Here is a 15,469-nt window from a genome sequence, read left to right on the forward strand (position 1 = left end):
TTGCATGTTAAAGTGAAAGGGAGGGACGATAAAGGGGAGGATGAAAGGAGAGAGTGGAAGGAGAGGTGGAAAGAGAGGGGAAAGAGAACGGAAGCAAGGAGAGTGTTAAGGGAGGAGAGAGGGAGAGAGGAAAGGAGATGGGGAGGGAGAAATGGAAACCGTGGTGGAGAGGCATTAACACCGACGTGGAAAAAAATGAAGAAGAAAGGAAGGGAGGGGTATGGAAAGCAAGGAGAGTGTTTGAAGGATTGTGAAAGGAGAAGGGAAGGAAAGAATGGAAGATGAGGTGGAGGAAGAGGGGAGGTAAGGTGGAGGTGGAGAGGCATGAACACAGCAGCAGCGGGGAGATCGACACACAGCGCTGCTTCACCTCGTCACGGCTGAGCTGAGCGGCAGATGGAGTTGACATGCTCTGACCTTTCCGGCTCATGTCTCCCCGACCAACTGCCGCTTCGCCTCCTGCTTCCCCGCCTGCTGGAAACGCCGAGTCACGTCAGATGGGGAGAGGGGAGAGACGGGAAAGGGGGAAGGAGGAGGAGGAGGAGGAGGGGGAGGAGGGGGAGTTTCGCTTAGCTTCAGTGGCATGCTTAGTGTTCTGGGGGGTTTACGGTGCTCATTATCGATATCACGTGCTGCCATTGTTTAGTTGTCTCTGTTCCCGCTAGGTGACTCATGAGGCTCCCCCCACCCCCCCGCCCTGCTCTTCCTTCTCCCTCCTTCCCCCACCCCACATACATACACTGAACGTTCATTATCAAGTGTTAGTGTTTGGTTAGCTTTCGCATACAAGGCAACGCGAGGTTAGTGACGTGTTTGATACTGGAACCGCTTTATTGTTCTTGTTTTTTTTATTATTATTCTTATTATTGCCTTGTTTTGTTGATTTCTTGTTTTTGTTTTTGTTTTGTTTTTGTTTAAGTTTCCCACTCATTCATGTCCACTATTAATTCACGTATTTGTTTTCCTCCCAAAGTTCTCCTCACGTTTTGTTTTTCCTCGCATTTTTCCTAACCACATTTTTTCAACCCACATTTTTTCTACCCACATTTTTTCTACCCACATTTTTTCTCCCCTCATTTTTTCTCCAAAATTTTTTAACTGACTTTTTTTCTCTCTACGTTTTTTTTCACCCATGTTTTTCACCCAATGTTTCTTCTCCCCACACTTTATTTCTCCTCACATTTTTTTCTCCCCACTCCCATTGCACATTTTCTTTAATTAAGTCTATTAGTTTCGCTTGTTTTCATTATTTTTCCAGCGTAATGACAACGGCTGAGCGCTAAACATTCTTCTCTCGCTTTCCGTCTTCGTGGATATTTACGTGGATGTTTTCTTTTTAAAGCTTCGACTTTCTCTCTTCATCGTGAGTCCATTCGCCCAAGAGAGCCATTACGAGGAAGGCCGGCGCGCACTACTTCGACAAGCCTTCAAGAAAATTACTATGTCACGTCTTTTTCTTCGGTGCGGCTTTTGATACTCCAGAAAATGGCTATCATGTAACGTCCTCGTCTTCGGTACAAGTTTAGTATGCCGCGCGAGATGCTGCCGAGGCTGCCATGACCGAAGGCTGCAATTACGAGAAAACCTCAACCCGGATGGCGTAACCGCGAACTAGCACACCGAACCACACCCAGAAAGATTTCGAATAACGTAAACTTTTGTATTAAGCAGACCTGACCAGAGCATGAGGTTTAAAGGAGGTTAAAGGTAAGGATAGCGAGGGTAAGGAAAGGAAGGAGAGATTGGAAAAGGAAGGAGAAGGGAGGGATAGCGAGGGTAAGGAAAGGAAGGAGAGATTGGAAAAGGAAGGAGAAGGGAAGGGAGAAAGTTAGCGGGATAAGGAAAGGAAGGAGAGATTGGAAAAGGAAGGAGAAAGGAGAAAGTGATGGCGAGGTAAGGAAAGGAAGGAGAGAAGGGAAGAGGAAGAAGAAGGGAAGGGAGAAAGTGATAGCGGGGTAAGGAAAGGAGGAAGAGAAGGGAAGGGGAAGAAGAGAAGGGAGAAAGTGATGGTGAGGAAAGGAAGGAGGATTGGAAAATGAAGAAGGGAAGAGAAAGTGATAGCGGGGGTAAGGAAAGGAAGGAGAGAATGGAAGGGGAAGGGGAAAGGAAGAGAGAAGAGGATAAGTTCAGACTATTAGGATATTCGGATATATTGACATTACGACATATATATAAAAAAAATCCCGTAAACACAGCGAAAAGAATTAAAAGTAAGTTTGGATTGGGCTAAAGATATACGAATTCACTACCAAAATTACGACTTACACGTTAATTAAAGATTCCCAAAGACATACCGAAAAACAATATAAAAAAAATGCTTGCGTTGGTCTTCACAATCTCACGAACCTCATCTTGATATCTATTACGATTTACATATTGAAGAACGGACCCTAAAGACCCACCAACACACATCAAAAAAGTAATAAACCCCCAACTTAAAATTAACCGAGGGACGCAAGAATATACACGCTTTCGATCTTGGAACTCGTCCGGAAAAAGAGCAAAAAATAGAGGCAGCTTTCCGCAAAACTGTCTAAAATTACCATCATTTTGACCAACAGTTATTTCCGCTAAGACTCCGAAACGTTGACTCTGGTGCTGCGGAGGTTTCGTCTCGCCTCGTTTGGAGTGATTGGAACCCTTGTCGAAATTGTGGAGAAAAAAACACCTCCGGGAATAACAACAACAAAAAATACGATGAAGAAAGAAAGGAGGAAGGAAAGAAGGAAAGAAAGAAAGAAAAAAAAGTGAAGAAAGAGAAAGAAAAAGAAAGAAAAAGTAAAGAAAAAGAAAGAAAAGGTAAAAAAAAAAGAAAAAGATAAAGAAAGAAAGAGAAAGTATAAGACCTCTTTCACAAACACTTCACCTCCAGAAGATTGCACAAACATCAAACCAACATTAAAATTTCAACCCACACCGAGACAGACAGACAGACAAAGACACTCTTCCACGCTCCCACCTTCCCTTCCCTTCTCTTCCCATCCTTTCTCTTCGCTAACCATCCCATCCCATTCCATCCCATTTCTTTCCCTTCCCTTCCTTATCCTTCCCATACCTTCCCATCCTTTCCCTTCCCAAACCATCCCATCCCACTTCTTTCCCTTCCCTTCCCTATCCTTCCCTTACCTTCCCATCCCATTCCATCCCATCTCTTTCCCTTCCCTTCCCTTTCATTCCCATTCCATCCCATTTTTCCCTTCCTTTCCCTTCCCTTCCTTCCCTCTCCTTTCCTTTCCTTTCCTTCCTTCTCTTTTAGTTGTCTTTCACTTCCTTCCCTTTCCATCTCTTCCCTTCTCTTCTCTTCCCTTCCCTTCCCTCTCCTCTCTTCTCCTCTAATTTCCTTTCCTTTCCTTTCCATCCCCTCCCTACCCATTCCTTTCCTCTCCTCACCCTTCCCTCCCTCTCTCCCTCTCTCTGCACCCTCAAAAATAAATAAAAGCCATGTCAAAACGTTAACTACAATCCTCGGGCGAGCTAAACGATTACATTCCTCACCCCGTCCCGTCAGCCTCTGCATAATAGTCGAACCTCCCTCTGACAGGTGTTGACACGTATAAATTACCCCTTCTATAAAGCTGTCAGGTGAGGGAGAGGGGTAGGGAGGCACGGGATGGAGGGAGGGGAGGTGAAGGTAGGATAGAGGGTCAAGAGAGGTGAAGGAGGAAGAGAGAGAGAAAGTGAGGGAATGGAAGGAAGGAGGGAGAATAGACTTATGAGGGAGTGGATGAAGGGAAGAATTTTAAATGGAAATGTAGGATGAAGTGCAAAAGGAGACAGACACGTAGACAGACAGACGGACACAGTCAAAGTAAGACAAACATATGAACAAACACTAAAACAGACAGGCCATCACACAGACACATAGATACAGGTTAGCAGCCAGACAAAGACACAGACACAGGTAAAAGAGGGTAGAAGAGAGAGAGAGAGAGAGAGAGAGAGAGAGAGAGAGAGAGAGAGAAACAAAGACAGACACAGTAACATGATAAACACACCACGAGGATCAATGTCAATTATCTATTCATGTCCTTCTTTCCGTGTATCTGTCGAGTCCTTTGTTGCGTTCGTCTATTAATCTGGACGTCCATTTCTGAGCGTCCGGCCGCCAGTGTCTGTCATATTATCTATTACACCTCTCCCGCCATCCATCCAGGTAATATGAACGCGTCGAACACTCCATAACCTTCGTGCGTGGATCATTTCTTCCTCTTCCGGTCCATCTGTTTGTCTTCCTATCGATCAGCTTCGTGTCCACCTGCATTAGTGCTTGCCTTATTTTCTGCACCGTTGTTTACATCATATTAGGAGCCATTTCGCGCGTGAGGTATTTCTATTGCCTATATTACCAAGCGCGTTCAGTTACTGCAAAATCTATACTCTTGAGACGTGATATAAGGGTTTTCAGGTGTTCCCGGAAAGAGTAACATTTGGTATATCGTGTAGAGAAAGAACGTACAACTCATCTCGAATAAATTAAGACTCGAGGTACACTTTCTGCTCACGTTAGCAATAAACACCCCCGGCTATGTGGTGTCCCATGCATAAGTGATGACGGCAGATGACTGGTTCACTTGGATATTGTTATAGTGAGTCGGAAAAACGAAGCCAAGAAGAGGGTAAATACACAAGCAAACAGAGGGAAGTGAAAGAAGAGTATTAAAGTAACAAATGTGATGAATGGATATGAAAACACAACAATTTTTTTTTTTTTACAACAAAGGAGACAGCTCAAGGGCACAAAAAAAAAAAAAAAAACAATAAAAAAAACAAAAAACTCCCTAATGAGGATATGAAGATGATATGAAAACGAGGACGATAAGAGAACGATATAAAAATGAAAAAGATATGAAAACGAAATGAAACGAAAACGATATGAAAGCGAATAATATGATACGGAAACGATATAAAAAAAAAGACAATATGCAAAAGAAGCCAAGAAAAGCGTCAATACACCAGCAAATAGAAGGAAGTGAAAGGAAAATATTAATGTAACAGAAAGGATGAATGGAAGTGAATAAATAGCAGATGAGAAGGTGATGAATGAGAGGTCTTTGTACTAGGAATTGGTGTCCCTGGCGATGGTAACGCAAATAGATACTCCCATTAACCCATCAATTGCTCTTTGCTATAATATTAAGTCTGTCTATATGTCTACCGATCTGTTTGTACTTCTATCTGTCCGGATGTGAATATATATCTATCAATCTCATGTCTACTTTTATTTATACACATTATCTTCTGTCTATCTGTCTGTGTGTATCAATTTAATCTGTCTAGCTTTTTATCAGTGTTTGTTTCTATCGATTCCCCTCTATATCTGTCTACCAATCTCATCAGTCTACTTTTCTATTTCTACCTGTGATTTACCTTAATTTATACATCTATTACCTGTCTGTCTCTGTGTTTATTTATCAATTTCATCAGTCTGGCTTTCCATCAAGGTATGTTTCTATCGATCTTTGTGTATGTCTACCAATTCCATCATTCTAACTTTCTATTTCTACCTGTGATCTACCTGTATGTATTTGTCGTATTTCTGTCAATCTGTGTTCATCAATTTCACCTGTTTAGCTTACCACCAATGTCTTTCTATCGATCTCTATGTATCAGTTTACTAAATTCCATCATTCTAACTTTCTATCTCTATTTCTACGTTTTTTCTGTCAATCTGTGTTTATCAACTTCACCTGTTTACCTTACCACCAATGTCTTCCTATCGATCTCTATGCATCATTCTACCAATCTCATCCGCCTACCATTCTACCTGTGCCTTCCCGTCTATCTACCTGGCTGCCTATCGACCCACCTATATAGCCATCAGCCTACATATCTGTTTACCTGGAAGCACCTGCCCGCACCAAGCCGTCACCTGCCTCCCGGGGCGCGGCGTTGCGGCGGGGAGATTACAGAGCCGAGGTCGTGTTGCTCGCCATCCATTGTCCTCCCTTCCAATCGGCTTTCCCTCGCCCCAATACTTTTCCTTCTTTCCTCGGTTTTACATACACGTCCATTATCCCCTCCATGCCTTCCTCCCTGCCCTCTTTCCTCCTTCCCTTCCCCCTCTGTTTATTCTCCTCTCTGTGGCTCCCTTTCATCAATGTCTTCCTTCTTCCTCTCCTTCCCTTCCCTTCCCTGTTTATTCCTCTACCTCTCCCTCTATCCATTTCGCTTTTCCTCCCTTTACTCCATGCCTCCCATTCTCCCTTCTTTCCTCCCTCCCTCCCCTCTGTTTGTTCCTCTACCCTTCCCTCAATCCATCTCTCTTTTCCTCCCTTTCCTCCATCCCTTCCTTCCTCCCTTCCCATGTTTATCCTTCTAACCTTCCTTCTATCCATCTCTCTTTCTCTCCCTTCCCTCTCTTCTTTTCTTCCTTCTCCTTCCCCTCTACCTTCACCTATCTCTTCAACCTACCTTCCCTTCCTTCCTCCCTTCTTTCCTCCCTCCTCCGCTCTTCCATCTATCCATCTGTCTTTCCCTCCCTTCCTCCTTTCCTTCCTCTCTCTCCTCTTTCCTTCCTCCTCCTCCCCTACTCCCCGCCATTCCTTGCCCTCTCCTTCCCTCTGTCTATCTCTCTCTCTCTCCCTCCCTCCGTCCAATAGCTCTTCGCTGATCCTATATTATTGTGAAGTCCTAATCTAAGACAGTGTTGTTATCTTTTATCTTTCCGTTGCTACAAATGGTGAGCAAGATTTCCATGTATCGCATTTGGAGTCTCGATCATGCGCTGTACCGAGAAATGGCGGGAGGGACACACACACACACACACACACACACACACACACACACACACACACACACACAGACACACACATACACACACACACGATGATGGACAGAGGGCGAGATACACACAAACGACGAAAACAAAATAAGAAATGGAAAATAAGAAATAGAAAAAAAAGAAATAAAAATAAGAAATGGAAAAAATTGAAATAGAAATAGAAATAAAGAAAAAAAAGCGTTAATATGAAATAGGAAATACAATCTTTTAACCTGAATGCATTTGTTTATAAAAAAAATATATATAAACTAATACACCGAAAGACAATTAACTAAACTAACGACACCAAATCATCCTCGTTAACCACACAAAAACCGTCTTCCTTAACCATACAAAAATCCTCGTTAACCATACAAAAATCGTTCTCGTTAACCATACAAAAATCCTCGTTAACCATACAAAATTCGTCCTCGTTAACCATACAAAAATCTTCGTTAACCATACAAAAATCCTCGTTAACCATACAAAAATCCTCGTTAACCATACAAAAATCTTCGTTAACCATACAAAAATCGTCCTCGCTAACCATACAAAAATCCTCGTTAACCATACAAAAATCGTCCTCGTTAACCATACAAAAATCCTCGTTAACCATACAAAAATCGTCCTCGCTAACCATACAAAAATCCTCGTTAACCATACAAAAATCGTCCTCGTTAACCACACAAAAATCATCCTCTTTAACCATACAGAAATCATCCTCTTTAACCATATAAAAATCATCCTCTTTAACCATACAAAAATCATCCTCGTTAACCATACAAAGACCATCCTCGTTAACCAAACAATATAATACTAAACAACAACAAAACTACTTAAGCTCCCCATTTCCCCGTCACTAACCCTCCCTTCACCCTTCCTTTCCCCTTATCATGTACCCCTCTCCCCTTCCCCCCTAACCACCATATCCCTTACCCTTTACCCCTAATCTCCGGACCCGTTTTCTTTGACTACTTCACAAAGGGTTGGGGGGTGACTATTACATCTTTAGGGGCAAGGTGTTGGGTGGGGTGTGTGTGGGGGGGAAGGGGGGGAGGAAGGGGGGTCGCGCATGGCAAGTCGAGGTCCCATTCGTCAGCATTAGGGGTCCGCCAGTGATCCTGTAATCTGAGCATGAAGTAGGATGCAGAAATTACCTGGCCTGTTATGACTCCCCCTGAAATGATAGCGGAACTGAAAGCTATTTTGAACATCCCCTGAACTGCGGGAGGGAGGAAGGAGGGACGGGAGGTAAGAGGGAGAGAGGAGGGACGGGAGGGAGGGGAGAAGGAAGGAAGGGATTACGGGAGGTAAGAAGGAAGGAGGAAAGGAGCGAGGGGAGGGAAGAAGGAAGGGGAGCAAGGGAGGAAGGGAGGGAGATTGGAAGAGAGCGAGGGAAGGTGGAAGAAAGGTAGCGTGGGAGGGAGGGAGGGAGGAAAGAAGGAAAGGAGCGAGGGAGGGAGGTAGGAGAGAAGGAAAGGAGCGAGGAAGGGAGGAAGGAAAAGAGCGAGGTAGGAAAGTTGGAAAGTTTCGTTTAGTCGGCGCAACATCTGTGGTCATATGCCGGAGCGAGGTAGGAAGGGAGGGAGGGATGAAGGGATTGAAAGACACATTAGAGAAGAGGAAGGAAAAGAAAAAGCAATGGGAACAAATGGAAGTGGTAAAATGAAAGGGATATTGAGGGAAACGGAGATAATGATCAGAGATAAAAATCACAATAACAGTGTTGAAATTACCCATTGATGGAAAACATGTATTATTATGCTTTGGGTATTGGATAGATTGATAGAGAGATAGACAGATGGACACACAGACAGACAGACAGGACAACCGAGAGAACAGGACAGAGAAGGAACGAGAGAGAGAGAGAGAGAGAGAGAGAGAGAGAGACATTTATAAAATGTTAGATGTAAAAATAAAGAAAGAAAATATAGAGAGAGAGAGAGAGAGAGAGAGAGAGAGAGAGAGAGAGAGAGAGAGAGAGAGAGAGAGAGAGAGACCCAAAGAGGAATATGAGAAAACTAGAGACAGATAAAGAAGAAACGAAAAAGGGAAAGACAGCGAGAGAAAGAAACCGCAGAGGAATATGAGAAAACATGAGATAGCAAAGAAAACAAAGAAACAAGAAAGAGAGTGCGAGGGAGAAAGAGACAAACCCAAGAGGAAGAAATTGGAGATAAAAAGGAATAAGAAAGAAAGAGCAAGCGAGCGCGAGAAAGAAAGAAACCCAAGAGGAAAAAGAAAATAAGAAAACTGGAGATAGAGAACAGATAGATAATAAGAAACAGAAGGAACAAGAGAGAAAGAGAACGCAATCGAGTAAGAGACAAACCTCAAACCCAAGAGAGGAATATGAGGTAAAAAAAAAAAAAAAAAAACAGCAATATATTTACGACGAAAAGGAAGAGGAAATGACAGGGTGACAGGCAGCAGGACGGGGCGAAAAGTGTCATTAGAGGCGGGGGGATGCATCGCAAGGCCGGGGGCAACAGGATACCAGAGCGCAGCGGGGAAATTGAATGTATCTGGCAATATTATGTGCTTAGGGTGGCAGGGTGATGGAAGGAGCCGGGGGGAAGGGAGGGGAGGGGAGAGGAGGGAATGGGACGAGAGGGTGAGAAAGGGTGGGATGGTAGAGGATGGAAGGATAGAGGAAGGGAGATAAGAAAGGAGGGGAAGATGAAGGGAAGGGACGAGAGGGTGAGAAAGGGTGGATGGTAGAGGATGGAGGGATGGAGGAAGGAGATAAGAAAGGAGGGGAGAAGAGGGGAAGGGACGAGAGGGTGAGAAAGGGTGGATGGTAGAGGATGGAGGGATGGAGGAAGGGAGATAAGAAAGGAAGAGGAAAGGAGGGGAAGGAGGGAGGTTTGGGCCCATGTAGGGAAAAGGAATGAAAAGTAAGAGAAGAAAAGAAAGAAAGAAAGAAAGAAAAAAAGAAAGAAAAATAAGCGAAAGAAAAAGAAGAAAAGAAAGAGAAAAATAAATTAAAGACAATAAAGCAGAAACAGAGGAAAGAACGAGTGAAGTAATAAAAACACAAAGAAAAAAAAGACAGACACAAAAAATGAAAGAAAGAAAACAAGAGAGAAAATACCAAGTTTGGGAAAATAATATGAAGATGTCAAATAACTCAGAAAGAAAAGACACTAATAAACATCCGTCATTACTGCTTAGAGGCACAACAGCAAAAAAAAAAAAAAAAAGAGCAAAATAACATCTCTGCGGCAGTAAATAAAGAACCGCCTTGTTCCCGGAGTGCTGCAGGGCGTCCACGGAGCCTCTGCCCTTCATCGCGTGTATACCGACCAGGCGGCGGCTCGCTCCCTCCCACAGCAGCACGTGGCGGCCTCTTGCATTGTTTACGTTCCGCCTTGATTACGTCGGCAGGTGAAAGGTAGAGGTGTAAGGTAAGGGAGCAAGGTAAAGATGGAAGGAAAAGGTATAAGGTTTAGGAGCAGCGAGTAACGGGCTTTTTTTATTGTTTCTTTTTTTGTGTGTACCCTTGTGCAGTCTCCTTTTGCTGTAAAAAAATAAAAATAAGTAAATAAAAAAAAAGCAGGTATAAGGTAAAGGTGCAAGGTAAAGGTATAAGGTTGAGGTGTACGGTGAAGTGCACGATAAAGGTGTAAAGGTGTTGTTTAAATGAGTCTTTGATTATAACGCCAAGGTATTAGGTATTAGTCTAGGTATAGGGATGTATAGGTAAAGGTTTTGTTTGGACACCGCTTTCATTTTAACGCCACAAAGGTGAAGGGTTATAAATATAGTTAACATGCAGAAAGTAAAAGGATGTTCTCTCTTTCTATTCTCTCTTCTCTTCTCTTCTCTTCTCTTCTCTCTCTCTCTCTCTCTCTCTCTCTCTCTCTCTCTCTCTCTCTCTCTCTCTCTCTCTCTCTCTCTAAGTATCTACATGTCTGTCTACCTCAATCTCTACCATTCTCTTTATCTACCTGCCAACAATACTGCTTCAGGGTACAAGACAGCAATGCATATAAGAACTGCAGATACAGAAAAAAAATAGGTGCTCTTTCTTTCTCTTTTTCTAGGTCTTTATTTTACTTTCTATTTAGCTATCTATCTCGGTATCTATGTATCTATCTATCTCAGTCTCTATCTCTATTTATCTACCAATAATTCAAGTTTCAGAGCAAGTAGACAGCGGTGCTTGCAATGGAAGAGCTCTCTAAATCTTAAGCTCCAGCACCTTCAGCTCGCAGCCTCGCCGAACATGTTACTCGCTGATAACGCCTTCGAGGGATGACGCCCCATGACAGCTGGTAGGCTCAACTCAAGGCTGGATGCTCTCTATAAGGAAGCTGACGGAAAAGAAAATGCCAGTCTGATCGTACAACTCACAACTCACTCATTGCTCTCTTCCCAGCACAGCCACAGAGCAGAGACAAAAAACACAACACAGGAGACGGGCAACTTAGCAGCATGAAAGAACACTGAAAAAAGACGGAGAGCAACACAGGGACGGAAAACTTAGCAGCCTCAAAAACCACATGCAAAACACCAGAAACACAGCACTAGGACGCAAAACTTACCAACATTATAAAGTACACTGCAAAACAAAAAGAACATACAATACTAAGATTTAAAACTTATCAACATTAAAAACCACTGCAAAACGAAGCCGCGAAATCTCCTCAAAGTCTTCAACGGGATATGTTTACTTACGGCGTAGTGAAGTGTAAGGCGCCTACACACAAGCTGGGAAGAATTTACAGGTAAGAAGTGAAGGAAAGCTGCATGGTAAGTGTAAATAGACAGGTGAGCATGTAGCGTGGACTAACCAGGTGGGTGATGGGAGCGAGCAGGGGAAAGAGGGGAGAGAGAACGGGGGAGGAGGAACAGAAAGGACGAGGGGAAAGGAGGGAGAAAGGGGAGAGACGGGGAGAGCACAGAGGAGGGGTGCGTTGAGTAAATTTGCAATAACTAATAATTCAGAGCATACAGGTATTATGAGGTTCCAAGCGATAAACTGAAAGAGATATTAGCGCAGTGTTCTGGGAGAGGGAGGGAGGAACGAGGGGAAGACGGAGGCGAGGGAGGAGGAGGGAAAACAAAACAGAAGTGTGTACGAACAGGCTGGGAGACTCTGGTGACAATATGAGCGGAAAATTTAGGGAATGGATGACGATTTTAATATTTGATTGTGTTAGCTCAAGACAATATATTATAAAACAAGTTCTTGGTACAAATACAAAGAAACAAAGACTGGAGTGTCGAGTGACCGGACAGATAGATGACCACACACACACACACACACACACACACACACACACCTTAGGAGCAACGCCCACACCCTTTCTCAGCCTGGCAGCACACCCACCTCACCCACCCCTCCCACACCTATCCCACCCTTCCCCACCCACCCTCACCCTCCTGCTGGTTCATCCAAGTTTACTCTCATCGCCTTCCGCCCCGTCCCGCCCCTCCCCGCCCCGCCTCACGCCCTGGACGAGGCGCCGCAGACGATCACTCTAATTGTCAGCCGCGCAGCGTGATCCTCCCCAATTGAAACGTCAACTTCGCGTATCAATAAATCGAAGCTGTCGGCAAAAGGGGCGGGCGGGCTGTAGACCTCCTGCCTGTCCCGTTGCTCTTCGCTCGGGGCCTCCAAGACGACCGCTCCTCCTCACCGCCGCTTCTTCTTTCTTGCCGTCCTCGCCATTCCGGAGGGCGCGGCTGAAGGACGAAAAGGTGTGGAAAGTGACGGAGGAAGGAGGAACGGCCGTCAGTCACAGCAAATAATGTGTATGTCCGAGTAGATCTTCCCCGTAGGTGGTCAAGCGGGTTACATGGCCGGCCGCTCCTCCTCCACACACGCACACACGTCTCCACACCTCTCCGTCCTTCCCTTCAATCTCCTCCCTCACCGCGTATCCCTCACATCTTCCTCCCCTCGCGCCCTCCCTTTCCGCCCCCTTCCCTCCCCTAGAATGGACTCATGTGTGAAATAAATATCATAATGAAGGGAGTGTGGTGGGGCGCGGGCGGCGGACGGGCAGCGGCGAGGACCCGTGGCGAATCGGGAATGAGGCGGCGGCGGAGGTGCTGGTGGCGACGCCCGTCCCGCCGCCGCCGCTCGCCGCCAGACAAAGGTGGTGCGTCAGCGTCTATATTTCAACTGGTTCTGCTTCCTGCCGATCCTCTCAATGGCTTCATCTGTTGGTATACATTATTCATTATACTCGCCATTCACACCTACCGAGTTGCCAGGTGTCGCCGCCGAGCCGTTCAGCCGCGGTCCCGCGCGCCGCAGAGGGCTCGGCGGTGTCCTGTGAGCCCGGCGTGTTTACCGGGAAATAAAGATCATGGTGCATCTGCCTCCGAGTGTTTGGAGGAGGTGTGTAAGCAGAAACCACATGTATTTGCTTTAGGGTTAGACTCAACACGCGTCCTCTCGCTGCGGGTAATGAAATGCGCCGCGCGTCACCGCCGCCCGTGACTGGCTCGGCAGCGAGGCGGCGGGCGGGGCTTGGCGGCCGCCCTCCAATCAGCCCCGAGGGGCAGGGCGACGCCACGCAACGCCCACACCCCACCGCCATGCCAGCCAGAGTTACTGCCTGACATAATATTCGAGCTTGGTTGGTGGAAAGAACAAACATTTGTTGACGTTTCACGTAAGCGATCTAATTTAAGTGGCACAGGAGAAGAATAGACGAAGAATTAGACAGGCGTCAGGCTGACAGACAGCCGAGAGCAAAGTGAACGCTGTAACTCACTGTGGTTGTTGGGAGTCCGAGAGCGAGTCAGCGCGGCGGCTGCGGCAGTGTTGTGGCGACCTCGCTCTCATCACCGCACTCCCGGGCTGCACGATTTCTCCGCCAAGGCATGTGACCGTCGGCAGCGACCGACGCTGCTTGGATACAGACTAAAAGTGCCGAACTTCTGTGACCACAGGCGTGTAGTGAGTGAACGGCGGGTGGAAATGTGGCAGAGGGCGGCGAAGGCGATACAGCGGCGGTGAAAAGAGCAAAGCGGCCGCCACCCGCGGGGGAGGCAGGGCGGCCGGCCCCGCATGTGTCCGGAGATGAGCGCTGAGGTGGCGCTCGGGGCCTGGCGCCGCCCGCCGGAGGCCGCGGAACCCTTGCAGAAACCAGATGGGGATACGGAGGACAGGCCGGTGGTTCAGACAAGCTCAGAAGAACAACCTGATTCTAGGCCGCGGACGGGAGATGAGAGCGACAGTGATATTAGTGTAGGCTGCCCCTCACCGAGACCTGTCCGGGAAAACTCTGCTGAAAACGGGGAGAGACCGCCGCAGGATGCTACTGAGAGGCTGGAGGCCGCCCCCACCAGCACGCCCAGCCCGGGGACCACCACAAGTAAGTACCAGGAAGATGGCGTCACGTCCCCGGAGTGCGCCATGTCGCCGCCGGCGCCGCGTTCCCCGCCGGCCAAGGAGGGCGGCGAGGATGAATATTTCAAGCCGCTGAAGAAGCTGAGAATGGTGCAGCTGCAGCAGGAGGAGGCGGCACTGGCGGCACGTACGCAAGCGGGCGTCAAGTCATTCTCAATCACCGAGATTCTCAGCCACAAGCCAATAGTGGCAAAGGCCCCGGAGGCCACGGGGGCCCGCATAGTGCGGCCCTGGGACACTGACGACGACGACGACTGTGGCTCGCGGCCCCACTCCGTGGATGACATGAGCGTGTCGTCGGCCTCGTCCTCCGTGGGGTCACCTCGGCCGGCCTCAAGCGGCCCCAGCTCAACCAGCTCCGGTCACGGCCCCGCGAGACCGAGAGGCAAGGACGGCAACCCGCTGGACGCCCTGTTCCAGATGACCAGCAAGACCTTCGAGGGACTCAAGAGCGGCCAGCAGGCGGGTGAGTACCCCATCTGTCCCCGGCATACACACACACACACACACACACACACACACACACACACACCAGTTCTCTACAGCAGTGTGCTGATGTTTTTTCCTCGCATTTGCTGTCAATTCCTTCATATTTACACAGACAAGCGCCACAACTATATTATCTGCTTATTGTCTTAATACAAAAAACAGAGAATGAATTTTCCCCGTAGCAGCAATCATTACACCGCCGCGGACACACCGTTTTCAAGTAACCCGCGCCTGCGACATGTTTGACACGCTGTTATTGTGTTGTGTCTCAACGAGCGCTCGCCCTTGCGATGCGGGGCACACGCTGCCGTGCGGCGGTAGGTGACACACACATGACGGCAGACATGCAATATGCAGGAAAAATAGTTATTGTTAATAACAACCTCAGTAATATTTATTCTAATGATTTCAATGATGGTAGCGGTATCAGTACCAGTAATGGTAGCGGTAAGAAAATTTACTACTATTATTAATAATGATGAAGTTAATAAAATAAAATAAAATCATCATTATTATCATTAGTAGTAGTAAAATCAGTAATGGTATTGGTAGTTTTTTCAATTTTACTATTACCAAAATAACTAGCATTGAAAACGCTAAAAAAAATCCCACAGCAGCAGCAGCAGCAGGGCAGTGACGTGAAAGCAACAACCAAACCTGACACAAGCAGCGGCGATTCTTTTCCTCGTGGCTGTGAAGAAAATCCTGCATGTACAGCAGCAACGATCATCACGTTACTTGTAAAAAATATGTGTTAGTTTTCTTATCAGTATCTGCAAGACCTACATTTCTGACAAGCAAGTGAAATCTCAGGAAACAAAGTTATTAAAAACACGACAGCAGCTTTCCAA

The 15,469-nt window shown here is 46.4% G+C and overlaps 1 protein-coding gene across 1 annotated transcript; it reads left to right on the plus strand.

The window, feature by feature from the left end:
* Window positions 1–12,157: 12,157 nt before the first annotated feature.
* On the plus strand, window positions 12,158–14,947 carry LOC126997738 (uncharacterized). Its single transcript, XM_050858979.1, has one exon. The coding sequence runs from the start codon at window positions 13,788–13,790 to the stop codon at window positions 14,766–14,768; it is 981 nt and encodes a 326-aa protein (XP_050714936.1). The 5' UTR covers window positions 12,158–13,787; the 3' UTR covers window positions 14,769–14,947.
* The last annotated feature ends 522 nt before the right edge of the window (window positions 14,948–15,469 follow it).

Source organism: Eriocheir sinensis, chromosome 12 (genome assembly GCF_024679095.1).
Source record: "Eriocheir sinensis breed Jianghai 21 chromosome 12, ASM2467909v1, whole genome shotgun sequence".
Taxonomy (NCBI): domain Eukaryota; kingdom Metazoa; phylum Arthropoda; class Malacostraca; order Decapoda; family Varunidae; genus Eriocheir; species Eriocheir sinensis.

What these genes read in the sequence shown, in the direction of transcription:
- LOC126997738 (XM_050858979.1), top strand. Translation starts at nt 13,788, where the DNA reads ATGTGTCCGGAGATGAGCGCTGAGGTGGCGCTCGGGGCCTGGCGCCGC.